The 27,804-nt window shown below is 38.5% G+C and overlaps 3 protein-coding genes across 8 annotated transcripts; 2 read left to right on the forward strand and 1 right to left on the reverse strand.

Annotated features, from left to right (window-relative positions):
* Nucleotides 1-4,586: 4,586 nt before the first annotated feature.
* bdh2 (3-hydroxybutyrate dehydrogenase, type 2) lies at nucleotides 4,587-11,365 on the forward strand. Of its 2 annotated transcripts, none has more exons than XM_058639654.1 (10): nucleotides 4,587-4,694; nucleotides 6,680-6,764; nucleotides 7,935-8,013; nucleotides 8,645-8,741; nucleotides 9,491-9,599; nucleotides 9,966-10,026; nucleotides 10,190-10,303; nucleotides 10,836-10,894; nucleotides 11,004-11,096; nucleotides 11,251-11,365. In XM_058639654.1, exons 2-10 carry the CDS (start codon nucleotides 6,693-6,695, stop codon nucleotides 11,302-11,304), a joined length of 738 nt encoding a protein of 245 aa, XP_058495637.1. In that variant the 5' UTR covers nucleotides 4,587-4,694; nucleotides 6,680-6,692; the 3' UTR covers nucleotides 11,305-11,365. The 2 variants fall into 2 exon arrangements, with proteins under 2 accessions (XP_058495637.1, XP_058495636.1); XM_058639653.1 differs by having other exon boundaries at nucleotides 4,590-4,698.
* Nucleotides 11,366-11,828: 463 nt separating this feature from the next.
* Nucleotides 11,829-21,729, forward strand: si:dkey-162b23.4 (sodium/hydrogen exchanger 9B2). 5 transcript variants are annotated; one of them, XM_058641006.1, is made up of 13 exons: nucleotides 11,829-12,099; nucleotides 13,677-13,955; nucleotides 14,762-14,963; nucleotides 15,271-15,441; nucleotides 16,515-16,657; nucleotides 16,865-16,992; nucleotides 18,051-18,226; nucleotides 18,790-18,896; nucleotides 19,718-19,867; nucleotides 20,175-20,283; nucleotides 20,705-20,841; nucleotides 21,035-21,257; nucleotides 21,589-21,726. In XM_058641006.1, the coding sequence occupies exons 2-13, from the start codon at nucleotides 13,809-13,811 to the stop codon at nucleotides 21,651-21,653; spliced, it is 1,758 nt and encodes a 585-aa protein (XP_058496989.1). In that variant the 5' UTR covers nucleotides 11,829-12,099; nucleotides 13,677-13,808; the 3' UTR covers nucleotides 21,654-21,726. The 5 variants fall into 5 exon arrangements, with proteins under 5 accessions (XP_058496989.1, XP_058496988.1, XP_058496993.1 ...); XM_058641005.1 differs by having other exon boundaries at nucleotides 13,686-13,955; XM_058641010.1 differs by having other exon boundaries at nucleotides 11,837-12,099; nucleotides 13,686-13,955; nucleotides 21,035-21,218; nucleotides 21,589-21,729.
* Nucleotides 21,587-27,389, reverse strand: cisd2 (CDGSH iron sulfur domain 2). The gene is made up of 3 exons (XM_058641011.1): nucleotides 27,129-27,389; nucleotides 23,847-24,061; nucleotides 21,587-23,764 (listed from the first exon to the last, which is right to left on the reverse strand). Exons 1-3 carry the CDS (start codon nucleotides 27,229-27,231, stop codon nucleotides 23,675-23,677), a joined length of 408 nt encoding a protein of 135 aa, XP_058496994.1. The 5' UTR covers nucleotides 27,232-27,389; the 3' UTR covers nucleotides 21,587-23,674.
* Nucleotides 27,390-27,804: the final 415 nt, after the last annotated feature.

A 27,804-nucleotide genomic window follows, 5' to 3' on the forward strand; every position in this document is an offset into this window, starting at 1 on the left:
AGTGTCCGTCTTGTCTTGTTCTGTCTGCACCTTACCATGCCACAAATAACTGAAGCTGACCTGTTCCATGGTGAAATATTCTAAGACAGAACAATTATCTGAATGGTTACTCATGTTATTTGTGGGTTCCAAAAGATTTCATGTCCAAGAATCACAAACATAAAATGATTTTCATACCTTTTACATTCACATCAAGTCACTATTTGTACATCATCAAATTGTATTTGTTGATAGTTTAAATTACAATTTATTTATGTCAAACCATACTGCTATTGTGACTTAAGCATTAAGAATGGCCGTTAATGTCCCCAATATCAATATAATTTTGTGGATTTACTTAAATATACCAGATTTAGCTATTACACCTAGCTTTCATCAGTAGTTCCATATAAAGTTTTAATTTGTATTTAACATTGTGGTTGATCTGTGTTTAACCTTTATCTTGTGGTAAGTTCATATAGTTGTGAAACCGTACATTTTATTTCAACTTGAAAACAACTATAACCACATATGACCTTATGCAAATGTTGAGTTAACTATAGGACAACAAATCCTGTTTTTTTAATGCATTGCAAAGCAAACTTACTGAAATGTGAAACACTAAACATGTGATCTGGGTCTGATTTCCACATTTGGATCAGAGTATGTCAGAAGTGTGATCAATAGACAACTGTTTAGAGGACACTGACCTTTTTTTTTAATAGACGTCCTGAGAGACAGAAGTATGTAAATCTTAGTCTGCTTGCAACTGTTTTCCATTAGTTTTTTCCCCGTCAAGAATGACAGCGTTTGCTTTCACTTCACAGTTCAAACACTTTCAAATACAATTTTTCAAAGACACAACTCAGCAGGAGTTACACTCTCTGCTGGACTTGCCTCTGCCTTTATCCAAAGTGCCTCAGATAGAGATCCACACAGTGTCTTACAGAGCAAATGTACCAACAACTTAAATCTTTAGAGCGCAACTTTTAAATATAAACGTCTGTTAGAGTCAAACCATTGTCAGATAAAAGCCCCAGTGGAATTTCCATTGCTTTCAAAGGTCTTATGTCTCATATCAAGAGAGAATGGCATAATAAAAACGTCAGTACAGAAGCACACAATGCAACAAATCCTTAGATGACGTAGAACCAAAGCCTCAGTCCTGACTATGATTTCTTTTTTCTTTTTTTTTTAATATAACAAATGACTGAAAATTTGTGGTGCAATTAGACTTCCCTCATGCCGCCCTGACCTGAGAAAGAAGCCAACCACATTGGGCCTATGTGACATTTGTAATCAGTGTCTGTTCAAATTATAGTTGTAATTGCATTTCATTAGGAAGGAAATTGCCTGTGTTATTTATAATAAGAAAAGTGATTGTGCTGGAAGCTGTTTACATTATTTCCTTCTACTTCAGAAGCAATGCTCAACTTTTCATACGCGGCTAAATCTTAATAGCCTTCCTCCTATTACTCTGTGAAATGAAACCTATTTTGTTTAATTCTCAGAGACAAAACAGGCTGCATCAAAGTCCCATTATCCATACTGTCCATTTCCTCAGGGAGATCCACCAGTTTAGTTTCCATTTTTTTTAAGCTGTACATTTCCATGAAGCTGGAGCCCACAGAAAACCCTCAAATGTTGTGTGTATGTTTTAAGAAACTTTTCTTTTACAGCCCCCTTGTTGACATGATCAAATCGGAGCAATTCACAGCATGAAAGCGAGTCAGTGGGAGATAAACATATAATCTCTTAAATAATTGTACAGTATGAGGCAGAAAGAGAAAAACACTCCCTAAAAAGTGTATGACTCGCAGCTCACTTAGAATCAACTTAATCCAAGTTTAATATCTGAATGAAATATGTCACAAATTTTGATTTACATATTCTCTCAGGCTTCCATACCCAACGGAGATAAATAAATGTACCCCCTTCCATGCTGTTTGAGGTAATTCAAAATGTAGGAAATGGGAAACATGACGACTGCAACTGTGAGATATATAACTCGGAGCTTCCTAACTGGGGGCAAACCGCCACTGGGGGGCACCAAAGCTCCTTGGGGGGGGGTCAACACCAAATTTGTCAAAAATATGTAAGTATATTAAGTTATATTATATCTTATATTAAGATATAAGTATATTGTCATAGTTCACCATAAAAACCAGTAACTCAACGAAAAGGTTGGGTAAAACATAACTAACCCACTTCTGTGTCAGTAGCTTTTAACACTGGCACCAGCAGTCAATAACCTCTGTAGCTACTTTTTACACACTATTAAACAATGCTATTAACCTAGACCCTCTGGTAATGCTTTGAGTGTTCATGCATATACATTTTTCATATACAACTGTGTATTCTCAGGGACACACCAAATTACCCTCAATCCCATTGTTTAGATACATTAACTCAAGTGTTCTATTGAGTCGAACACTGTCGTTTAAATATTCTTAATGTATGGTGTGGCTCTTCATTTATTGTCTCGTTTGGTTTAAATAAACAATTGAAATCTTTCAGACTCCTGACAAAGTGTTTTGGATTAAATGGATACATAGCCTTGAGGAGAAAAGTGTTTTCAATTTTCTCCCCCATGCTCAATCAATAAGTCATTATAGGCTTTGAACAAGTCACTACCAGTCGGCTTCTGCAGATTTGGGAATCCTTCTCCACATAAAAAAAAGTCACAATTGCTACAAATTCAAAGCTATTATGTCTCTGTTGCATTAGTGTTTTTGAATTCATACAAGACTGAGGATGAGGTGAAAGCTCTCTAACCCTTACCCAATATCAGTTCCTTCTCTACCTTTGGCTGTGGCAATGCATTACATTTGGTACTGAACAATATATATTTTTTCCATTTTACAGACAAGGAACACAATTAACAAAATACAGTACTTGCCCATGCTTATTTACATATTTACATTTTTAAGTTATTATCTCTGAGTTGAAATCTCTGTTTTATCACAAATATTTTCGCTGGCTGACTCTCGAAATGTGGAAATTTACACTTGTTATGGTCAGCTGCTTGGTAACATAAATATCTAATTTGCCAGTCACATGGCATTGACTGAATGCATCAAGGAATGCAGACCAGGGCAAGATGACCTTCTGAAGTTAAAACCAAGAATCAGAATGCGGAAGAAATGTGAAATTGTGGCATGGTTCTTGTTGCCAGATGGGCTGGTCCGAATATTTAATAAAGTCAAATTTGTTTTGAAAAAAATGCATGAAGTTTTCAGTCATCCTGAGAGACCTTGTTGGATATTTCCAGCAAAGAGCCAAAAAAATATACACATACATCTGGCTACTTGGCTACAAAACAGGAAGACACACTATGTACCACACAAGGTCATGCCTCAGAGTATTACAAGACACCAACAGCTGTTTGAAAATGTAATGTACCACCATGTGACCCGTCTCAGAGGTGACCATGCTGCAATGTGCACAGCGTACTCTGACACTCCATGTTATTGTCTATTGATTGAAGTATATCTCTCACTAGTCTGTACCAGTGAGGCTTTCAGTCCACTTATCTGCTGTGATGAGGATAATAATGGTGACTTCACTCCCTCATGGCCTCATTCAAGAACAGCCGCTGGCGCTGGACAAGCCTGTGACAAATGTAAAATTGTTTATGCATATTTTAAGATTCAACTGACACATGCTGTCTTTCAACGGGTCATTTCATTCAAGATTTGCTGAGTGTTTACCATAAGTGTATCAAAAGGAACTAGACATATAGAAATAGATGTAGCTACTTTATTATTCAAAAGCCACATTCCCAATCTTTGTCTGGTCTGTTTTGAATTGGGTTTCAACAACCACATAAATTAAATTTATGATGATTTTCATTATTATTTGATTACAATAAGCTTAGATGTAATAGCTGAACATGTTATTTGAGTTTAAAAACAAGGGTCCCAGCTATAACTACTGATGTTAAACAGAACATTCCTGCAAACTGTGATAGAATAGTATAACACAATAAAACATCACAGACTTCAGCCTCCAAAATCTCCATAAAGTTACATTTACATAGCAAGTAAAAGTTTGAACTCAAGCTGAACTTTCTAACCATGGAGGTAGGATTTATTGCAGGCCCATTACATTCAGCCCCAACCAGTAAAACATTTATAAATCAAATGTTATTGTCATTGTGACATTCAGATTAAAATATGTCACAGTGCAATGACACATAGAGCCATGAATCCGACAGTGTCTTTCCCACATTTAGTTTTTATACCTTCATACATTTATAAATAATTAAAAAAACTTCTTCCCTCTGAAGTTTTACTATTATATTCTTTTCACAAAACATTAACCCTCGGTTATAATAAAACCAAGTTCATGCTGAACTTTGTGCCGATTCTAAAGGCCAATGTCCAAAGATAGAGGACTTCGTCATCATCATCCTCATCATTATAAAGACAGTTCCCTCACACCAGAGTGAAGAACCACGTGACGCCTGCTTTTAAATCACAGTAATCGCCTCTGTCACGAAAACAAAATAAACTTTTAATAGTTCTGCATTAAACTAAACATTTAATGCAAAACTAAATGTATAGTTTGGGAAATTACTAATCTATAATTTGACGCTCTCCACTTTATTTCGCTGCAGTTACTACACTTCCTGGTTAGGAACCAATGACGGTGTAAACACAAGGTCACGTGTTAAGCTCTTCTGCTCTACGACGTTCACAGTGTCGACGTGACGGGTGGGTGAGTGCTTTTCTGTCGCTTTTTTGAACGTGGGTTTTGAACAACAGCCTGTGGGTACATGTACAAGTTCTAAAGTATATATGAGACTGTTTATAATGACACTCTGTGACGTGCATATTCACCAGTGTTACGTAAAAATGAGCTGCGTGTCTGCTGTTCTTGCTTGTGCTAAACTTTTTTTGAATCACGAGCATGAGATTCTGTTTTTAATATGATCCCAAATTATACAGCCCCAAACAAAAACAAACAAGCTAAATGTTAGGTTGGATAATTAATATGTGGATTCGTGTAGGACACAAAGACAAAACGCTCCCTCTATCGAGTCCAATTTCGTCCAAAAACCATAAAGAAACGTAAATGACATGCTCTTACCTCACGGTACAAAACTATTTACCTCTCCAAACAGCAACACCTAAAACCCGCTACCCTCTTTTTCATGAAGCACTTTGGGATCAAGAGTGACACTCCGCCTTGTGGCGGGAGGCTGCCAAGACAACCCCCCCCCAGAAAATAAACAAATAAAACACCACCATTTTTGCAGACACAGAAAGGATCTTAACCGAAGGAATCGTAATCTGAATATTCAAAAATATATGCTGGATTGGTTTAGACTACTTAATAAAATAAAATGGATATGAATTAATCTCTCAGCACAGAAAACTTGACTTGTATAACTGTGATTGAAGCTTTGTGTTTTTCTTTACATCTCTATAACTGAAAGCACAAGGAAGACTTTTAACATCCCTTAAGGAAGAGTAAGAATACATTATAAATATCTTAACTTAAGCTTTTATAAGCTTTAATATCCTCAAAAAACACGTTATAGCCTACCAGTAAACCTATTATATACATTTTTATTGGATGTCTCTTTTGAATTTTATTCTAGCTCCTGAAACTCTAAAATACTGCAACATGTGTCAAAGGGGTTTCTACTGTGACCTCATGGCATAAGTGACTGTTGTTTATAACCCTGCACGTCTTGCAGCATGCATAATAATTAACTGTTTGTTTTATTTTCGAAATTAAGACACAGACACTAAGATCATCAATCACCAACTGAAATACATGCACATAAAGGTTTGTGTAAATATTCCTAAACAAAGTGTTATCCCATCCCAACTAGGTAATGCTTAGCCCTAACCTTATCCAGTTTCTTAGAAATTAGGTGCTGCGTCTGTAGGACCAGGTTTTGGTCTCCATGGGGACTACTGGTCCTGACTTGGTCAGTGTTTATTCCAGAAAATGTCTTAAAGGTAACGAATACAAGTGCCCGCACGCACAGGTTCCCATAAATTGCTGCTCTCATTTCAGTAAATATTAGAAAAATGGGAATGTCCTAAAGGTTCTGACTGAAAGCCAACACTCTTTTCTTTTTAAAATTATATTAATGTACCATGGCAAATGTCAGTTTTGGTTTATTAAATATCGGACCACTGCCTTATGAATATGGATTCATAAGCTCTGGCACAATCTAATCTCCATTAGAGGAATAATAATCTACAGTAATGTATGGGTGGTCACTTGTGATTTTTCTCTGGAGCTGTAAGGCCTCGGTCTACTGTCAAATCATTATAGGTCTCTGCAGCATCTGTTGAGACAGCCTGTCAATTATTACATCTTGGCTTGTAAGGTTGAAGGCGGTGCTGTTTTTTTTTGTTTTTCATTTCTAACGGTAGTGGCTTTGGTTGCTCGCATACATTATGTACATTGATATGCAGTATGTACTGTCCTTGTAAACCTTTCATGGCCCTGATATCTCATTTCGTTTTGCCTTAGCTTTGCTGTCTTATTTAACATATTTATCACATGATTGCATGTCATGTATTCTTTTGTGTTTTGAATTAATTAATTGTTTGGGATTATTTCTTATTACTTTCCGCTAAAATAAACCTGCTTAAACAAAACATACCCTCTGAGTTTGCAGTAGGAAACATTTCTTTAAACAAAATGAAACTTGTTATTTTTCATGTTTTGATTGCAGAGAAAGGATCACTATGGGACGCCTGGACGGGAAAGTTATTGTGCTGTCAGCCGCAGCGCAGGGAATTGGACGTGCCTCTGCAATAGTAATGAGCTTCAATAAGTACTTCTCACAGATAATATTCCAATGATATCATGTTTGTCCATTTGATTGTGGTATTCACACTGAAATGAATGTATATTTTTGAATTAATTGAGTATTTTAAACAATGCATCTGCACGCAGGGCCATACATGTTCTCCCTGTGTGTGTGCATTTCTTCAGTTTCTTCTCACATGTCCAAAAACACGCCGAGGATAATTGGACCATAAACTGTCCAACTGTCCAGGTTGTACCCCACCTTTCACTGTATGTCAGCTGGGATTGGCTCCAGCTTCCCACAAACCCTCATGTGGAAGATAAAGTGGTAGACAGTGGTTGAATATGTGCAAGCAACCTGAGGGTTTTCATGCATTTTTCTTTCAAATTATTGTTTCAAAGACACCCCATCTTTATAATAAGGCAAGGCACAACACTAAAATCAACACAGAAATAGAGAAAACTGTTATTATAAAAGTCATTGTTTTATACATTTGGTTTTCGTTTTGAATAAAGTATTTCTATTTTTTTAACGATATACTGTCACTCGCTATAGATATGCTGTAAATAACTGCAGTAATAGTGATTTCTTGAGTTGACTCAAAACCATTGTCAGGACACTCCTCATACACAATCCTCTTTCCAGCGAGATGGCAAACAAAACACTTGAAAATCTAACAACCATGCTTGTAACGATGGGGTCATCATCACTTCCATTCCCTTCAAGTGATGTCTTTAACTGTAATGCTGTGGTTCGTATATAACACGGCTTCATGTCATGTGGTGGAATTCAACTATAGAGATGTGCTGTCTGTTTACTCTGTCTCAGTCCATTACTTTCAAATGACATAGCATTACCGGTTGCATATGGCGATAAGTCTTTTGAGCATTTTCCATTTCAACCTTAAAATTGATGTTGCGTCGATGTGCCCTGCTCTGTGGTTAATGATGCAGCCACTCCATCTGCTGTCAACTGACCGGGAGAAATGGATTGACAGTGAGAGTTGTATCTATGGATACATGGCAATAGAAGTAGAAACCTGAATTATCACCTCAAATCACAAGAAGGGGCCGTGTGTGTTCAGGCTAGTAATTCACATTTGATGGGTCGGAAAAATAACACTCCTAATCATTTTCTATCATCAAGCACTTCTTTGACTCATACTTTTCATCTGTAGGCGTTTGCAAAGGAGGGAGCTCACGTCACAGCCACAGACATCAATGGAGAGAAGCTGAAGGAACTGGATGGTATTCCAGGTAATTTCTCTTGGTCTGCAGCTGCCATCTGCTGGTTAACCAGTGTTATGCTGCCAAAGTGACTGAGCAAGAAATATCTGTAAATAGCTTTACAAAAACCCTATAACCTTTTGCTATAAGAGAAATGGAAAAGAAATCTAAGCCAAGTGACGATTCATTTCAAAACTAATAGACTGTTTAATTGAGGTTCTATACATATTTAATTATTAGGACATAATACACTCATATACAAATATCCTGGTAGACAATATATGTAAACAGTGATCAGTAATTTGGAGGATGTTTATGTATGGGAGAAAAAAAAAGAGCAAAACAATATCTTCCAGTCTCTGCTGGAACAGGTTTGAATAAATTCAAAGTCAACACTCTTTCCTCTCAACACCTCCTTTCAGGCAAGTCAGCGGAAAGTCATGTCACTTCCAACTGCTCTTGTAGAGCTGATAAGTGGCCAGTAGAAAAACACAGAGGTTGTAGCAGTTACTCAGTTCTGACCAACAGATAATTGACTTGAGGCTACTGAAAATAGGAAAGCAGCTGGAAATTCAATAAATGTTATCTGCCAAGTCTAAATTAATCTAATAATAATACTATAATTCATGTCATGATAATCTCTTTTCCTGGTCATTAACAGGGATCAAGACCAAGGTGGTGGATGTGACCAAGAGGGACCAAGTGGAAGCCCTGGCCAAGGAGCATAACCATGTAGATGTGCTGTTCAATATAGCTGGGTACTTTATCCATTCTTCCCCCCCCCCCCCCCCCAAATTACTAAAGCAGTATAAACATAGTGCTTCACAAAAAAAGGTAAATATATCTCCATGTACATGAAATGGAAGATTGTGCAAACAAAGAGGAATGGGCAGTTTTGCACAGCAGTCATTTTAACAGGTTACATTCAGTCACAGGTGTAAACAATAAAATTCAAATTGCTGAGTTCAATTTTACTTACTCCGTTTCTGGCAAGTGGCAGCCTCTCATGAAGACCCCCATAAGAATCTGACTTCTTTGTGATCAGACTGTGACCATGTTGAAAGTTCAGAGGGGTCACACCGGCATGACACTAGTGTACACTCATATGTGCCGTGCTTTATCATCTGTTTCCTTCTAAATGGGAACATTTTTTACAAAAATGACCATGTTCCATTGAAGCAGACCCAAAACTAGTGAACTCTTTAATAAAGTAATGGTTTCAGGCTGGCTCAACTGTCACATTGTCCTAACTGTACTGAACACAGCCATCGTTAATTTGATCAGTGTTTTTCCAACTAAAATGCAAAGGGCCCGTTTTGTAGAAACTGAAACTATAAAGCTGAGAGTTCCCCACACTTTACTGTTTAACCTTCACTTAACCTAATGTCAGTCATCATAAGGTCTTGAGATAAGTTAAATTAGGTCCATTATCTTAGCTTATTTTGCCTTACTCCTTCGATGATTTATAGACCAGTTTGCTTTCTCCTCTGTCATGCACTGCACACAGGTTTGTGCACCATGGCTCCATCTTGGACTGTGAAGAGGCCGACTGGGACTTCACGATGGACGTGAATGTTAGGAGCATGTATCTTATGTGCAAGGCTTTCCTGCCCAAGGTGACCTTTGCCCACTTCATCGCATGCTTAACACAGTTGATCCTGTAGTTGAGCAACTGAAATAGGTTGGAAATTGAGTGACATATGTTCATATATTTTTTTCTCATCCTTTGTTCGCTGGGATTACCTGCATTACTCTGAGCCTATGACATGATTGGGCAGTGACTGCCCAATCACTAATCCAGCTTTAGCTACAAACTCACCAAACTGGCACTATGGATGATTTAACTTTGTTACATAAAAATATCGACTAAAGTTTGTTTAATTTGAATTATTTTTAATTATTATCCTAGTTTTTTTCAATTCATAGTTAAAAATCAATTAATAATCTGTATGCCCACTTTATGATTTGTCTTGTCATTGTAGATGTTGGCAAAGAAATCAGGAAACATTATCAACATGGCCTCTGTTGCATCAAGCATAAAAGGTAAAAGATATTCCACACATCTTTTCAGTGTAGATGAATGGAGAACAAATATTATGCCCAATTTGAGGAACACTTAAGTATGACCAAGATCAGTGTAATCCTCTTATCTTAGATTATTGCTTAGCGTGTGTGTGTGTGTGTGACATGTGTTTCCTTGACACAGGTGTTGTTAACCGGTGTGTCTACAGTACCTCTAAGGCTGCAGTAATCGGGCTCACCAAATCTATCGCGGCTGATTTCATTGATCAAGGCATTCGCTGTAATTGTGTTTGTCCTGGTAAGTATAAAGTGTTGTGCAAAAGTCTTGAGCCACCATTAGATTTGTTGTTTTACGTTTGAACAATAGCACGACCCTGGCTCTCATAAACCTGGAGTGGAGCCCTAATTAATGTCACTGGTAAAAACATGTGTTTTTCCTATTTGATGTTGACAAATGTCAGCTGTGAAAAAGGTCTATTACAGCAGTTTTATACACGACATGCTTGAGCATTACATTCACACATTTTATGAGTTAAACTCATTGACAGCTTGCTAATATGACAAATATTCATTCACGTCATTCCAATCCAAATGCCAAAATCAAGTGTAGATTAAATTAATGTTAAAGAGAAAAACTGAAAGGGTTGTCATGTTATGAAAGCCTTGAGTCTGTATAATTTCCCAGTATAATTTAGAGGATGGATTTTTTGTTATTGTTAAATCAATTGTCAACCTTGCAATCCCCTAATTAGTCAACATATCTATATCCAATAAAGTTCTTTACTGACAGTTTTAAAGAGAGTTTAGGTTACTCTTTTGTATTTCTGAAGGGACGGTTGATACTCCATCACTGAGAGGCAGGATCCAGGCCCAACCTGACCCAGAACAGGTAATGTAGGATCTGATGTGATATAATAGGTCCTCCATTGTTAATCTGAACTGTAATGCCTGCTGAGTCATGTTAAAGGTACATCTTCACCTGTACTGCCTCTCTACAGGCTTATAAGGATTTCATGGCAAGGCAGAAAACTGGCAGGATGTGCACAGCTGAAGAGGTGGCGTACCTGTGTGTATACCTGGCTTCAGATGAGGTGAGTGCTCGCAGAGTTTGTGTATGTCATAACCAGTAGTCTGAACAGTATGTAAACTTAAAACCCATTTAAAACCTAAATGTTTCAAAGAAGTTGCTGCTAATTTGTCATTAGTGAGAGAATTAACCTGATTAATGTGTTGGATCCTCCACAGTCAGCCTATGTGACAGGGACGGAGCAAATCATCGATGGAGGATGGAGACTGTGAGAAACATCATGATATTGGTGGAAACACTTGTTTGCTTCATGAAATAAATCTTGAAACACAAGTGCACAATGTGATCATTTTTGAATCTGCAAGCAGGCATATGTTTTTGGTTGTGTTTTTGTCTGTTTTCAGTGAGCAGCATAGCTCAAAAGATGTATGGACGTTGATGAAAAAATAGACCCAGTGAATCAGAAATACTGACCTACATTTAAAACTGATAAGTTGCCTGACTAGTTCCAGATTCCTTCATGTACACTAGGATACAATCTATGACTGAGAACCTTAGTGGACAAATGACTTATATTACTAAGAAATGATGGCAAGCCTTTGTGATAAACTGTATATTAAAGTATAACAACCTGTAACATCCATTGCAAGAGTTTAAAATGCAACTTTACATTATAGTACAGTAACAACATGCAAATAGCATCTTCAGTAGTTAGTTAGCTAGCTAGCAACTGGACTTGCTTGAGCCCAAGTACATACAGGTGAAAGATGATATGACCTGGGTGACTGAGAACCTTCACACGTTATACTATTACCTTATTGTAACTGTACTGCGAAGTTCACCGACTTTACAAAGCATTTTCTATGAATCTCAGAGTGGCAGCTAATGAACACCTCCCCGCCCTTCACCACCCCCAACAAGCGCGCCTGTGATCGGTAGTTCATACTCGCTTGGGCACCACTAATCCGCCTCATTCCGATTCCCCAGCCGGTAAATCTGCATCGAGAGGGGAGCCAGAAACGTTGCCGCTTCTCGTTCACAGGAGACGACGGCGCCTACGATGTGAGGTGAATTGCCTTTTTTTTTTTAAATTACACACAACGCCCCGTGTCTCTGGGATTCTCGTCATCGGGAGGCAGTAGCTGTTGCTGTGTGTTTCAAGTGGGAGTGGAGAGAGCACCAGGAAGCGCATGGGCAGCTACTGGCGGTACATTAGATTTTGGGCACCGCTTTGCCTCGCGTAACTCGAATATCAATAACTGCTTAACGTGGCTGTGCCTACAGTCAAATTGAGCGTTGCTGTTTTTGTCTATTTCGGATACATATCGAATTTAATGTAAAACATCAGCTCACGGCGGTGAGTTAAAAGGACATTGTCCGATAATAGATCTACTGCTAGGTAAACGAGATGGGGCTGCTTCTTCACCGGCTAGTTATAACATAACCTGAGCAATGACTTCAGTTGTGGCTGTTCCCACAGGCACGTGTACCGTACACAGTCCCACAAATATAACTTAACTATAAATACATCTCCACTCAACCCAGTCCGTCTTCAGACACCTAGTTGCCTGCTAGCTTGATGGCTTCCCAAGGTTTGCTGTTGTAAGTTAATTCTAACCTGCTTGAACTAACGCTAGCTCGATGCGCCATATGGTGCACCTGAAAACATTGATTAGTGTGTTCTGTTCCAAATTGGATTAACCAGCGTCTGTGACCTCAAGCAACTGTCAAAACATCGTAGTAACCTCAGATTAGAGAACACTAATATTTATATGGATAGCTTGACCACAGGTCAGTCAGATAATTGATTTGTCCAAAGTAAGAAGTTAACTCTCATCAATGTTAACTTTGCTGTGGTTAGCTGACATTGAATGTAAACACAACTATCATTATCATTAGGGTCAATACTGTCTCCCACACAGATCCCCATTCAGACTTTAGTCATGTGGCTTGAATTGAGGGTTATTTGCTCATCACCCATTGGCCACTTCTTAAGGTACACATAACTTGTGGTCCAGTGTGGTCTTTGCTGCTGTAGCTCATGTGCTTTAAGGTTCCAAGCAAGTGGTGTGCATTCAGAGTATATTCTTTGCATAACCTAGTTGTACTAAGTGGTTATTCCTCTCCTCTGGCATCAAGAAGGCATTTGTGCCTTGATAACTGTTCCTCATTGTATATTTTCTCTTTCTCTGACCATTCTTTGTAAACCCTAAAGGTTGGTTATGCATGAAAATTCCAGTTGATGGATAGTTTCTCTAAAAAAAAATCAGTCCTCCCTGTCTAGTCTTTCACTAACGACCATGCCATCACAAGTAATGTCAACGTCACCTTTCTTCCCCATTCTAATACTTGATTTGAACCTTCACAAGTTGTCTTTAGGATGTATATATATATATATATATATATATATATATATATATATATATATATATATATATCATATTTGCGTTATAGGCAATTAAACAGGTGTACCTTATGAAGTGGCAAGTGTCCAATATTTTGGACATCTTTACTCTAAATTCTTTTTTCTGTGTGAGGAGACAGACCAGTGTGTGAGATTTTATCTGTCATGATATGCTAAATTCCACTCCTGTATCCACATCGCATTAACAATCATTTGCTTTTCTACTAAAAAATGTTGCAGTATGAATAGGAGCCTGACATCACAAAGCACAAGTGAAGGAACTGCCCCTCAAATGGCTCACCCAACCCCTCAGCTGGATGCTCTGTGACAGAGAGAAGTGAGTGGACCACAGAAATACTGAAGCATACTACCATGGAAGATACTCAGCCCACAATTGCTACAACTGAGCCCAGTCCAGCGCCCAGTCCTGCACACAGTCCTGCTCCTAGTCCGACACCCAGTCCAGTACCCAGCCCACTTCTGGACAGAATTGCTTTACCTGCAGGAAATCATGTGGAGGTAAAGTATTTTACTAATAACATTCTTGTACACTATTTGCTCAAGTGTATCCTAATTCAGTTCAGTCATAACTGTGGTTATCATAGGTAAAAAATGTGGTTATAGTTGGTTATATATTATACTTCCTGAACAATACCTTTTGTGTTTTTTTTAGTCCTCAGTAAAGAAGACATTTTACGCCACAGATAAATTATGTAGTGGTTGTAATCTGGCTCGACTTCTTTGTCTCGCACGTTATTTCGTTGTTTTAATATCACCATGTTTTATTATGCTGTTATATTACCTCATTAAATTGATTGGATGCAGTCAGAGCCAAAGTCAAAACCTTTAGCCACTGCAATCACCTGAGTAATATGACATGGGGAGTTCTGGGATTTATGAATGCATATCAGTTTCCTGGGCAAATTCATATCTCCACTCTTTTATTTGCCAAGAAACAGCTGTGGGTAATCTGCTGATATGAATTTCCTTTGTGTCAACAGTATTGATAGTGCAAAATCCAAGGATTTTTGGAATTAATGTTTCACATGGACATGGACTAGAGTTCTCATTTCCCCCTAAAACACTGCATTATGTTCTGTGTAGGATGCCTAATTTAGACAAGCTTGATGGTCTAGTTTCTTTTTTTATTATCTACTTATTCTTTCAGAAAATGATAAGAGCTGTAGGCTATTCAATAATTGGAGCTGGATACTAAAAAATAGATCAAATAGATAAAAATGAAAATTGTGTTTACAGATATGGTGTGTAGGCAGCAGTTAGTAACACATGTTATCTCTATCCGTGTCCTGATTCTTCTTCTCCAGCACCTAAATGTGAACCAGATCCAGGTGGTGGTACGGCGCTGCTCCAGTCCAAATGTGACAGAGGAGACAACTTATTTTCTTCCTCGAAACCCAGTGGTGGATACTGGCACAAACACAGACCCACCAGTGGTCTGCTGCCCCTTGCTCCGCAGATTTTGTCCATGTCCACCAAGAGGCCTCTGGGCCTCTCTTATTACCAAAGGTAACAAAGCAGTGACGGTCTTGTGGTGGCCTTATCAGCACATTTGTTGCATAGCTATCCCTTCTTTCACCAAGGTCTAGATAAAACGGCAAAAGACATGACTTTGTTTAATGTTCTGTACAAGCTGTAAATCAAAGCAGTTACTTCAATTTCCCATAAAACATCATCATCATTATTATTATTATAATTTGTCCCTCACCCAGTTTGTCAACAACTGTCTTCTTGTAATGTATATAAATGAACAATAATTATTGCTATTGACATGCTGTGATGTGACTTTAATGTCATTCATCTCTGTCCTCCACAGTCCTTTTGGCAGCTGTACTCTTTGGAGTGGTTTGGTCAATCACAGAGGACGAATGTCTTCCAGGGGGAAACCTGTTTGGCATAACAGTGCTCTTCCTCTGTGCACTCATCGGAGGCAAATTGGTGGCTCTCATCCGTCTTCCCAAACTCCCACCATTCCCACCACTCCTGGGTAAAAACAAAGAATTCACTGCTATTCAGTTTTATATAAAGTAACAGAGTGGGATGTTTACTTACATAATACCTCACGATAATACCTGTATGTTTTTGATTAGAGCAACGAGATAGATCAAAACTTTCAAATGTAGTCATTATGTACCACTGTATTTAAATAAACGGTGTAAAATTATGTTTAAAAGTGCGCTCATTAGTCATATAGTATCTCAGCAATAGGCAGATGGATGCACTGCACTGTCATGACATGAACCACATAATATTCTCTTAAATCACATATGTACACCCACGGCTAGAATTTGCTGCCTCAGTAGACTCCAGAATCACATAAACAGGCAAATCAGTTCTTCAGAGTGATTTGGTTCATTTTATTTCAGCACCACATAGGTGGTGATGCAAAGGATTGCTGTCTTTTTTTTATTTTGCGTTAGGCTTTAGTGTATTATAGATTGTACAAATCATAGTTCATGAATATGGTCTAATTCATTTGAAAATGTATATCAGTGACCCTCATCTTTATACAGTTGTTTTAAAAGGAAAAATATTTCTCAAGACGGTTTTAGTATGTTTGTTTACAAAACCAAGATTGTTTTTTGATAAGACATAGAGAGTCATATAAAATATATATATACAGTATGTGGTGTGTAATTTGATCTGTCCGTGACCAGTTTTAAATATTTTCTTTCTGTTGTTGGAGAACAATAGAATCACCACAGTTTGATAAATGCTGTACATCTACAAACATAGATATGGTTAATTATGCCTTATTTCATTATCAGTGCAGAGGGCCTTGGCCTGTAGGGAGTCTGCTCCATACAGTATCCTGTAGTTTTACTTTTTAATCAGAACAAGGTGGTTTGGATATTGTTAAAACTTGAATGGTCACTGTTTATATTAGTATTTTCAGTCCATGCTGAGCTTCATTGTCTCAGGTGTCCAGTTGAAGTACTGTAAGTACATAAAGCAACAGGGAGGAAACTCTTGTTACATAGGTACCCTAAGCAACTGTCCTGAAGAATACACAGTTTTGCAAAGGATCATTTTCTTCTCACACTCTTTGCTCTGCTGTAGGTATGCTGCTTATGGGCTTCATGCTGAGGAACACCCCAGTGATAACAACAGGAGTGAACATTAACGTCAGATGGTCATCATCACTGAGGAACATTGCTCTGGCTGTCATTCTTGCCAGAGCTGGTCTTGGGTTGGATTCCACGGTATGCCTCACACCCCACAACTGTAGCTTAGTATATACGTACAGGTACAATTTTTGTTGTATGAATTACATTTGTTGAACTCACTTGACGTTGTATTAAACAAATTAAAGTTACAGTCAACGTTTACTTATTATTTGAAGTAGTGTATGTAGGCAAAGCCCTAACCCTAACCCTAACAAAGGAATCTCTGTGTATCTCTGCTGTCAGGCTCTGGTGAAACTTAAGTCAGTGTGTATACGTGTGGCAGTGGGACCCTGCATAATCGAGGCATGCACCGTAGCTCTTGTTTCTCACTTCCTCTTGGGCTTGCCCTGGGTGTGGGGCTTCATCCTCGGGTAAATATAACACTACTGCATTTTCTGTTCTGTCCCCAGCACCATTGTTCATAATTGTGTGAGAGACACACACACACACATATTCTGTTTATTTTTTGTAGGAATGTAACATATTTACATTTTCAATTTTAATATGACTTTTTCCAGTTTCCTTCGTGCATGCAGTAGCTCCAGGAAATGTCCAAGAGCGCCTAAAAATGAAAAACAACCAAAAAACTAATCACAGAAGAAAGATGTTCTACAGGCTTATACGGGGCAATTTTTTTTGTATTTTGTTTTAATTAACTTTCTTTGTATTTGTTCCATACGTCATTTATCAGTTGTGTGAGCAGACTGTTCAGCTCTCTGGGGTGCAGATAGTCTATAGAGCATGTGGAGCTTTGGTAATTAGACATGAAACATTTGGAGCATGTGGAGCTTTGGTAATTAGACATGAAACATGTTTTTATACTGTAAAATGCACTGCTCCCTTTGTGGCATCACATCACATTACATCCTCATATTTGCATGCAGCTCAATGCTGAGGGATGTTGTTCAGTATTCATGACACAACAAAAAGATTTGCCTGTTTGTCTATGTTCACTGGACTTTTGCTGTCAGTGCAATAATGAAACCAAATGAAAGTTTCTGTACTTCTTTCTTATCAACATTTGCTTTCCTCTTCCTAAGTAACTTGCCATATGGAGGCTGTTCTTCCTCTGAATGCTTTGCTTATCAGGGGTTTGAGGGTGGATTGGAGCCAACACTAATAATTGTTCAACTGCCCAACTCAAACTTAGTTTTGAGGCCAGCTTTCAGCCTTTGAGCATGAAAGAATATTGCTGTCATAATAAAATGGGGAAGTCCTTTTTCTGTTAATTCTGTTAAAATGAACCGTAGAGTTGTACTTGCAGCACATGATCAAGGCTTCATTCAAGAACCATAAGCGGTCAAATTTAAAACCTACACCTGATTTCAGATCTGCAACTCTGCTTGAACATCTCCCTTTTGTATCTCACCAAAAACTATTTAAAAAGTGTTGGTAATTTGATGAACATTCAATTTCCTCCCCACTGTAGATTTGTATTGGGTGCTGTGTCTCCAGCAGTGGTGGTTCCCTCCATGCTGTTGCTGCAGAAGGATGGTTATGGCGTGGAGCAGGGCATCCCCACTTTGCTGATGGCCGCGGGCAGCTTCGACGACATTCTTGCCATCACTGGATTCACCACATGCTTGGGCATGGCCTTCGCTACAGGTAACCTGTGGCTACCTGTATGTTTCGATTGTATAAAAAGACAAATACTGAATCCTGTGCAAGCAGCATTAGATGGGCTTTGCACCCCCCCTTTGCATGTCAGGTAGAACCACAAACCAGGCGCAGACATGGCTCTGAATTGCCTAGAGTTCTGAATGTCACTTGTTATGAAGCTTTTATTATATACTTCCTGTGTCCTGTATGTGGTGCTCTAATTACTGTACTGTATGGCACAACCTTGTTGGTGTCCTTAGACTAGGATATGTAAAGTTCTGCGTCGATTGGACAATGTGTATTTGAGTTCTCTGAACTTCCTTTTTTAATTGTGAAACTTTGAAATTCACCACACCACTATGGCAATACCGTTTACATTGCATAATCAAAGTCTATTCCACTCAGTGCTTGCGTCCCAGTAAGTCACTTTCATATAGGAGCTCAGCAGGGGGTGTAAGTGAGCTATTGTCACACAGTGTGTTTGTTTTGCACAGCACATGCACATGTCGTGTTTATGAAGATTTGAATGAAATGTGTCTGTTGTATATTTTCTCTACTGATCCTTTCAGGCTCTACATGGTACAACCTCCTGAGAGGTGTACTGGAGGTAGCTGGTGGGATGGTTGCTGGGATTCTCCTTGGCTTTCTCATCCAGTACTTTCCTAGTGTTGACCAGGTAAGCATGGTCTCTCGGCATGACCAGAATGTCAACCAGTTACGCCTGTTTCATTCATTCTTACACGACATCATCTACTCGACTGGATTATTGTGACGCTCTTGATGTTGGGGTTAGCCAGACTACCATTGCCCACCTTCAACTTGTTCAGAATGCTGCTGTACACCTTTTGACAGGAACTCAGACACGAGCATATCTCTCCAACTTTTGGCTTCGCTCCACTGGCTCCCAGTACACCACAGGATCAATTTTAAGTTACTATTGTTTGTGTAATTGTAAGTGTCTTAATAGACTTGCTCCACCTTACTCCGCTGACCTACATCAGCTTTACACTCCTTCGCGGTCCCTAAGATCAGCTGATCAGTTGCTCTTGGTCGCCCCCAGCAGCTCCCAAATTGTGGAATGGTTTGCCACTTCCCATTAGGCAGGCCTCATCGCTTTCCTGTTTTTAAGTCTCTCTTAAAAACTCATCCCTTCACTTTCAGATAAGTCTCTGGCACTTGACTCAGTACGAGTTTGTGCCGTGTAAAAAATAGATCAAATAGATAAAAATGAAAATTGTGTTTACAGATATGGTGTGTAGGCAGCAGTTAGTAACACATGCTGTGTTTTTGTGCTTGTGAAAAAAAAAGTCATAAGTGCACTTTATGTTAATGTATTATGTTGTGTTACAGTTTAGCTTAGGGTTTTCTTTCATAACAGGAAGTTATTCACTATATAACGCATGTTATCTGTCATCACTATTAGTCAGGGTATATTTTGTATTTTCTTAAAGTGAAATACTATTTATCTAATTTAATCAAACCTTTTCTTTCTGCTAGAAACATTTAGTGATGAAGCGTTCCTTCTTGGTGCTGGGTCTGTCCGTCTTTGCCGTGTTTGGCAGCAACGTTGCAGGCTTTCCTGGCTCCGGCGGCCTCTGCACTCTGGTGTTGGCCTTTCTGGCTGGTATCGGCTGGGGCGCAGAAAAGGTAACATTTGCATACAGCAACTGTTGCGCACAGTGTGTTTTTGTGACTTTTATTCACATTCATCAAGCTACAACAATACATTTTTAAAGCTGCTGTTAGTGATGTCAGTTTTTGCCAAACATCTATTGCTCCTGTTAACATACCCCTCCTCGTGTTACTCCAGTCATTGTGTTTAGTGAGTTTATTACAACTGTAGTGTTGTAGGATACTAGAAACACATCTCCCAAGATCAGTGGAAACTGTCAGAATGTAGAGCTATAATACATGTCTTTCACTATAACAACATTTCTTTTCCATTTGTTTAAAGGCATGTGTGGAGGAAGTGGTGGGGTGGGCGTGGGACGTGTTTGAGCCACTGCTCTTTGGACTCATAGGAGCAGAGATCCAAGTGTCTCAGCTGGAGGGACACACAGTTGGTGAGACACATACACACACTTCAAAATAACACACAATGTGATGGCTCTTATCACTGTCAGGGATTCAAATGTGACTGTAAACATGTTTGCATATTCAAAAAATATCCAAGGCAGAGTTTTTCTTCCCTCAGTCGATAATGAGTCCTGTGTTAGCATAACATTCATAAACTGTACTTTTACAGTAGTTCCAGTATGAGAGTTTTTAGTTTTTAGATTCCTTCTAGAAAAATAAATGTAAGGTAATCTTACCTTGGAACATATTTGTAATGCTGGTGTATTGTACTTTTTAACTCTAATCAATTCTATTTGGGAATGATGTCCAATGTGCATTGGATCAATGCCTGAACTTTCTCTGTTGCTCATGTAAAAATCTGTCTGGGGGAAAAAAAAAATCCAGTGTGACATCTTATGGTCTGTCTAGGTCTGGGCATCGCCTCTCTACTCATTGCCCTCACGGTACGAATCCTGTTCACCTACGCGTGCGTGTTGTGTGCGGGCTTTAACATGAAGGAAAGGGTGTTCATAGCCCTTGCATGGATGCCCAAAGCCACAGTGCAGGTATGTCACTGCTGAGATATTGGTCTTTCTGTCTCTTTTCCACTTTATAACACATCAGCATTATTCTTATTTCTTTAACATCTGAAGTAAAACATCCACTGTACAGTTTCCTTAATACTGATTGTTATTGTCTTCATTTAAATGAGCAGAGAGGAAACATTGTTGCTGTCTTTTTTTCTTTCTTTCTCATTAGGCAGCCATAGGCTCCACAGCCTTAGACATGGCCAGAAAAAAGGATGACACACAGCTGCAGAAGTATGGCCTGGATGTGTTGACAGTGGCTGTGCTGTCCATCCTCCTCACAGCTCCTGTTGGAGCTATTATTATAGGACTTTCTGGGCCTCACCTATTACAGAGACCGAAGAACTCAGCCTGTGGTGAGCGAGTCAAACACAATTTATCAGCTTTTTTCTTAGGTGGGTAAAAGTCTACATTCAACTCTTCAACTCAGCTCAGCAAACCCCATCCTGCCAAGCTTCGTAGTTGTGTTCGAGTAGTGAATCTATCCTTTCCCTGCAAATCATTTCCCTACTTCTCCTTGGTGATAGATGTGTCCACCCGGATTTTGCATAGCTGTCGGCTGGCTGTTTACCCTGGCAGTCATTGATTTCACATGTTTTACATCTTCTCAACAATGTCATTGTGAATAGCTAAAGAGCGCAAGTGCGACTCATGAACGTTGACCTTTCTGAAGCAAGTTCTACTCAGATTTTCTCGTTAAACTTTCCAAACTCTTCCATCCTGCAGGGACTGAAGCAGCAGCAGGAGAAGACGACAATGAAACTCCCGTCACCTACGAAAGTACACTCTGACACGACATGTCTTCACCCAGCAAGCAAGGACATTCAAGAACATTTCCGGTGTGCTTTCATGCCTAGGATATTTGAGCTTTCCTTTTTTTTTTTTTTTGTCTAAATCTGCTCGTCAGCTCCTGGTGCTCACTGAAGGAAGACATGCATCACCCTGTATTTATAGCCACTGGTGGTTTCCAGGCCTAAGGCTCCAAACAAATGACCTACATGCAAGTGTCTGCACTGTTAAGCTGTATTTGAATTTAAGCAGTTTCTACTACTTCACAGAATGTACTGACCATAGCCATATTTTTGCTTGAATTTACATTTTTAATTAGACCACACCCAGTTGTAGGGTGTTTTTAGTCTTGTACATGGTACATTTTGTGTTGCTGTTTTTTTTTAATTGAAATGTGTACTAGCTGATTGTCTTGTTTGTGTAGTTTACAATGACTCAGGAAGAGAATGAAATATTCTGAAAATACTTTCCTATGTAGTTAAAACACTGCAGCTTATAAATGACACTGTCTGATGTAAATGTCATGAATACTCTAAATGTAATGTTCACAATTATGTAAACATGAAGCATCATGAAGCAAAGTAGTTTTTCATGTTTGTTATATTGATTCTTTTTAAGTTTTTTTTTTTTAAATTTGGATTGACATCTAAAGTATTGTTTATTATATTATGGATGATAGCAATATTGGATCACTTTAAAGTCGTGTTGTTGTTTTTTACCAAATGTTATTTAAACAATAAATGATAGTAAATTTGAAACATACTGTACTGAGTTTGTCGAGTAATAACATCATCAAATCATCTCGGCTGTCATTTAGACAGCTGAATCACTTAATTGAGTGTTTGACTGTGATACTACTCTACTACTATTCAATATCTATTCCAATGAACATGAGTAAAATATCACTTTAAATTACACAAGATAAAAGTCGAGGTCGATCTTGATGGAAACGGATGCATTTAAAAGGAGGTGCAATCTGACTCCTTGCCAATCATTTATACTTAATTCAACTCCAGGTTACATGCAGTGTTATCTCGTCGTAATAGTAAGACACTGAAGCTGCAGTTGTATGTGCCAAAACGGTTAAGTTAAACATCTTGACTATTCCTTTGCACAAGTTACACCTCAAATGCAGAATAAATCCAAAAATTACAAAGATTAGTTAACAGTCAACAGTCAACACAACATCGTCATGATGAAAAGACCAATCTCACAATACAAACCCTTCACGTATGAAACATTACTGATGAATTACAAAGGAAAAGGCTCCAGCATGATTTCAACTTAAATCATAACTAAAAAAAAAGAACCTTGAAAACCTCACTATGTTAGGAAGGTTTTAAACTGGTTTAACTGGATTTTACTCAACAGTGCAGTGGTTTGAAATGTTTCTAAGGCAACAGCTGACTTCAAAATGGAAAACTCGAATGCTTAAGGGCTATGGACACAAAATATTTGATTAATAAGTAGCCTCCCACACACACAATAACTTATAAGAGAGTATTTCACATCCTGACGCTAAGTTAACATTTGGCACACAGAATATCTGCAGCAAAAGAAAGAAATCATACAACAAAAAAAAAGCCTGTCTGTTAAATAATACACGAGAATTGAATATGAAAACTTTCTGTGCAAAATGCTGGTTAAAGGTTGGACTAGTAAGCATTTCATTTAAATAGCCATTTACCTAGTTTAACTAGAAAGACACATCTCCTCTGATGAGTTCTAATGACTGCAGTTAATTACAACATGGCTGAAATGATGTTTCAAGTTTTCCACCTCACAGTGGTCCCATTGTTTTTTTGACAGACTGAAGTTACAGTCACATAGAAAGGATGTTTTGTGAACCAACAATAGTAAACAGTGGCCATAAAGAAGTACGCATTTGTATGTGTTAGGACCACTTCAGATAAAGACTCACCGACATAAACCGAGCAGAGATGAAGAAAACCTTTAGACAGACTGTTAAGAAATGAAAAGTACAGGCTGGGGAGGTGAGAGGAAAAGTCCTGTTAGCCGTTGATTATAGTATCTTCTTTTTGAGTATCAGTGGTCCGACGTTGTCTCCAGTGAGCTCATTGTGCTTTAAATGTGACTTGTCACAAACAGGAAACTGAAAGAGGAAACAAATTAAAATGAGCTGATCAGTGAGACACTGAAATATTAACGGCTTAGAAAACAACACGTAGACTTACAGTTTTGGAGCGCCAGCAGCGACAGTAACACACGTTTGCACTGTTCAGGTCCTCGATGTCTATCTCATTGACCACTTTGGGGTTTTCTTTCTGGATCTTCAGGTTGATCAGACTGTCCTTCTGCTTCTTCTTCTTGGGCAGGAATGGGCGAATGGTCAAGTAGCCCAGCAAGGCCAGGATACCCAGGAGAGGCAGCAACCGGAGCCACTCAGACACTACACACACACACACACACACACACACACACACACACACACACACACACACACACACACACACACACACACACACACACACACACACACACACACACACACACACATAACATACACATTATCAACAACACACAAAGTACTGTGTGTGAGTGTCTGTGATTGCATACAAACCCTTTGCAAGTGCTAACTTAACTCCTGGTGACAGTGGTAAAGAGATTATTGAATATAATAATATGAATTTTGTGCTTCCGTTGCACCACCAGAGTGCTTGGGCCGATCACCAATACCGATATATACGTATTTCCTTTTGCCCAACTGCGAAAGTTATTTTCTTTATTGTGCAAAATAATAGCTGTAGGGGGCGCTAGCATAGAGGTCAAGGAGGTAGCAGCTTTTTCAGCCTGCGATTATCGTCATTCCCAACTGATCTTGGCCTTGTTTGTCGATAAGATAATACATTTTAAAGACAATTGTCTGCCTATACAGATATTGTGTGGATAATATTGTGCATCCCTACTTATCACACTGCCATCAAGATTATCTCTCAAAACATGCAGGAGTGAGCACCAAAAGCTGAAAAGTAAGAAACAACATACCAAAAATGAATAATCTACAATGATAATTAGGTTGTTTAATTTAAAACTCCTCTGACTAGAGGGAATATGGGCCGTGCAATCATGGTTTCTTCATGGACACTGACAACAGCACCAGTGGTGAGAAATCACTGAGGAGGCACAGCATATAAGGGAGTCTATACTCTACTCCACTTATCTCTCCATCCCAGTTAGAATAGCTACGGAGAAACTATTTCACCTCTTATCTGTATTTCAACTCTGTTTATGCCAAGTGTCATCCGACACCAACCAGGGGAAATGTCCAGTTGTGCACAGGCTTTACAGTAACCCATCGTACACTTCCCCAGACATGGAGAAGACAAGACAATTGAGGATTAACCACAGTTAGCTACAAATTAAATCCCAGCTCCTGGAGCTTCTGATAATACTCTTATTGCAATTAAAATACTTTCAATAAAAGGATTTTGATGCCAAATGAGGCATTGCTAATCCCCAACCTAATAAATGATATTAAGTTTATTACACATGTAGAGGCATTTCATAAATCTTTCAGCAGCTATCATGAACTGACTTACTTGCCAATTTGTGACAGAAATGAGTTTTAACATCAGGCTGCATCTGAAATCATTGACAGTTAAAGTCAAACCCATCATGTTGAGAGCCAACAAATCTTAATCACTTGGAGCACTTTGGTTATAGCTGCAGTCACTAAAATCTCTTATTTCTGTGTTTTTGCAGTTTGATGTACTTCTCAGAGAAGCACATACCAGATGTCCCAAAAATAATAGGTTATACTTTATGTTATTCTTTTCAATTTTTTTGCAGGCCATATTTTGTGTTTATAGTTGCAGATTGCATATGACATGATTAGGGCTGCATCATTTAATCTGTCTATCCTTTTCTCAATTAATTAAATACTTGGTTGGACTGTAAAATGTCAGAAACCTTTGATCTGTGTTGACCAGACCTGGGAAGTGATGATGTTCCCTAATGCCTTGTTTTGAAGCTGAGAAATCACAAAGATATTTTAATGATTGAAAAAAAAACAGTCAAACCACTTCAACGATTATCAAAATAGTAGATTAATTCAGTAATTGATTAATAATCCATAAATTCAGAAGATTTCTAAAATGTTTAGAGATGCACTGACTGACCCAAATTCTGACAATTCTGATGCATGGGCTCAGTCAACATGCATGCCAAAAGGAAGGGACTTGGGCTTGTAACTGAAGGGTAGCTGGTTCAAATCCCAGGACCGGTCAGGGGCTGAGGTGCTCCTGAGCAGCTCCCTGGTTTGTGTGTAATAAGGATGGGTTAAATGCAAATGTTGAATTCACTGACTAATGTCTGTGCAAATATGAGAAATTATAATTCTAATGCACTTGCAAGTATTGACACCTGTGTTTTTAATTCTGTGAAAAAGGCCTGTAAGTACATAGATCTCACTGCAAAGAGCTCATCTGAATTATTTGAGTGCAACATAATGACTGCTGTGCCACTAAAAGGTCAGTGAGCTATACATTGAACTAATGTAACTGGATTTTACTACTTTAACAGTATTTATAGGGTCTTCTTCACAGCAGACATTTTGACACGTTTCAACAAGAAAACCACAGGTGCTAGTGATCACATTAATACAGAGTATGTACATTTAGAGTAAATCAGGTCAATATGACAGTGAGCCAGCATGGAACCTGAAACTAAGGAGGCCATTGTGTTTTTTTCACACTGCAACATGTCAAATTAAAATAGCCTTTTTGTAAAGTGCTCACAATATCGATCCATGGCATCAGATTAAACTTTGATCTAATAATCTGAAATAATCGTTCATTGTTCCTAAAATGTGTCAATGCATTAATCTAATTACTTATTTCTGTAAAACAGGACAATATAGTACTTTCTTACAGCCTGATCTTTAAATGTCTTACTTATTGTGACAATTTAATTTAGACATTTGAAATGTTAGCATTTCATATTTATCATGTATTAATCTTTGAGAAAGAAAATTACAAGTTGCATATCAATACACGATGTGCTGTGTCACCTGTTCAGTTCACTTTAAGATACAACAGATTGAGGTCATTGCATTGATTATACTGAAGCCACTCAGGGACTCTATTTTCCATTTGTTTGCATGTGTCACATTTGCATCACAGGACACAGTGAACGTCTGCGAGGCACACTCTGAATGGTTAAAGTCATTACTGTATCGACATTTAAACTTTACTTGTAAATAGGTATTGTCTTGAGCACACCATTAATGAACTGATGTTGCTAAACAGAACTAAAAAATAAACGAGCTAATCATTGGCTAAGCAGCAGTTTGGACACATACAGCATAAGTTAGCAAGACGTACATACACACTTGCAGTACAATATTTAGCTCACAGGCTAGCAAGGGTAAAGAGCCCTGTGGTGAAAAGTGTCCCCGATTAGTTCTCAAATCATCTTTCAGGACAGACAGAAGTACAACACAGTTGCGGCCAATTCACCTGTTAACCTTGCAAATCCACCGATGGTCTCAGGCAGTGGGAGCCTCTTCAGATAGGCTGGAAGCTGCACTTTTATTATCTTAGAAATACTTTCTAAAACCATCTTGAGTTGCTCAAATGGGCAGGTTTGACTTGTTTAGTTCCTGCGGTTCGTTTATGTCATTGCGTTGATTCCAGAGCGTAGAGCCCCACCGGTACGTACACGTCTCCCGTAAAACTGGGAAATGGCCGTAAAAATGCGGAGAAAGTTTCGTGAATGCACGTAACACAAATCTATGACGGCTGCGAATGCAACCTATTAGCGCCGGAGGAGTTGGTGGCTTCTGATTGGACAACTTGAATCAGCGTGGCGGAAGTAGTGTATGCGTACTTCAGGTGCTCCTCGTAAATTTCAATTTCTCTATCAGCGATTAAAAACCCACACTATCTTTTGACAAAGTTAGTTTGTGATGGAAGAGCATTAATTGCAGATAACATTTGAGTATAAATTAGATAATCCCTTGGATTATTTTGCACTCATTATTGTATATTTTGCCATGAAATTTCCTTTTTGTCCCTATCAATAACCTTTTATTACAGACATATAAAAGTTTTGTTCACCAGAGAGACAACACCTGCTGGCAAAGAATGCTTTGTGTGTTCCTTTGTACTTGGCGAATAAAGCTGATTCTGATGT

The sequence above is a fragment of the Solea solea genome, chromosome 10 (assembly GCF_958295425.1).
Source record: "Solea solea chromosome 10, fSolSol10.1, whole genome shotgun sequence".
Taxonomy (NCBI): domain Eukaryota; kingdom Metazoa; phylum Chordata; class Actinopteri; order Pleuronectiformes; family Soleidae; genus Solea; species Solea solea.

Bases quoted from the DNA above. Each gene is read 5' to 3' on its own strand.
- bdh2 (XM_058639654.1), top strand. From the start codon at position 6,693: ATGGGACGCCTGGACGGGAAAGTTATTGTGCTGTCAGCCGCAGCGCAG. The intron at 8,014-8,644 runs GTAATTTCTCTT...GGTCATTAACAG, and splicing joins GGAACTGGATGGTATTCCAG to GGATCAAGACCAAGGTGGTG. The intron at 11,097-11,250 runs GTGAGTGCTCGC...GATCCTCCACAG, and splicing joins TATACCTGGCTTCAGATGAG to TCAGCCTATGTGACAGGGAC.
- si:dkey-162b23.4 (XM_058641006.1), top strand. From the start codon at position 13,809: ATGGAAGATACTCAGCCCACAATTGCTACAACTGAGCCCAGTCCAGCG. The intron at 18,897-19,717 runs GTAAGCATGGTC...TCTTTCTGCTAG, and splicing joins ACTTTCCTAGTGTTGACCAG to AAACATTTAGTGATGAAGCG. The intron at 20,284-20,704 runs GTGAGACACATA...TGGTCTGTCTAG, and splicing joins GCTGGAGGGACACACAGTTG to GTCTGGGCATCGCCTCTCTA.
- cisd2 (XM_058641011.1), bottom strand. From the start codon at position 27,231: ATGGTTTTAGAAAGTATTTCTAAGATAATAAAAGTGCAGCTTCCAGCC. The intron at 24,062-27,128 runs GTGAATTGGCCG...GTGTGTGTGTAG, and splicing joins TGGATTTGCAAGGTTAACAG to TGTCTGAGTGGCTCCGGTTG. The intron at 23,765-23,846 runs GTAAGTCTACGT...TTCCTCTTTCAG, and splicing joins GCTGCTGGCGCTCCAAAACT to TTTCCTGTTTGTGACAAGTC.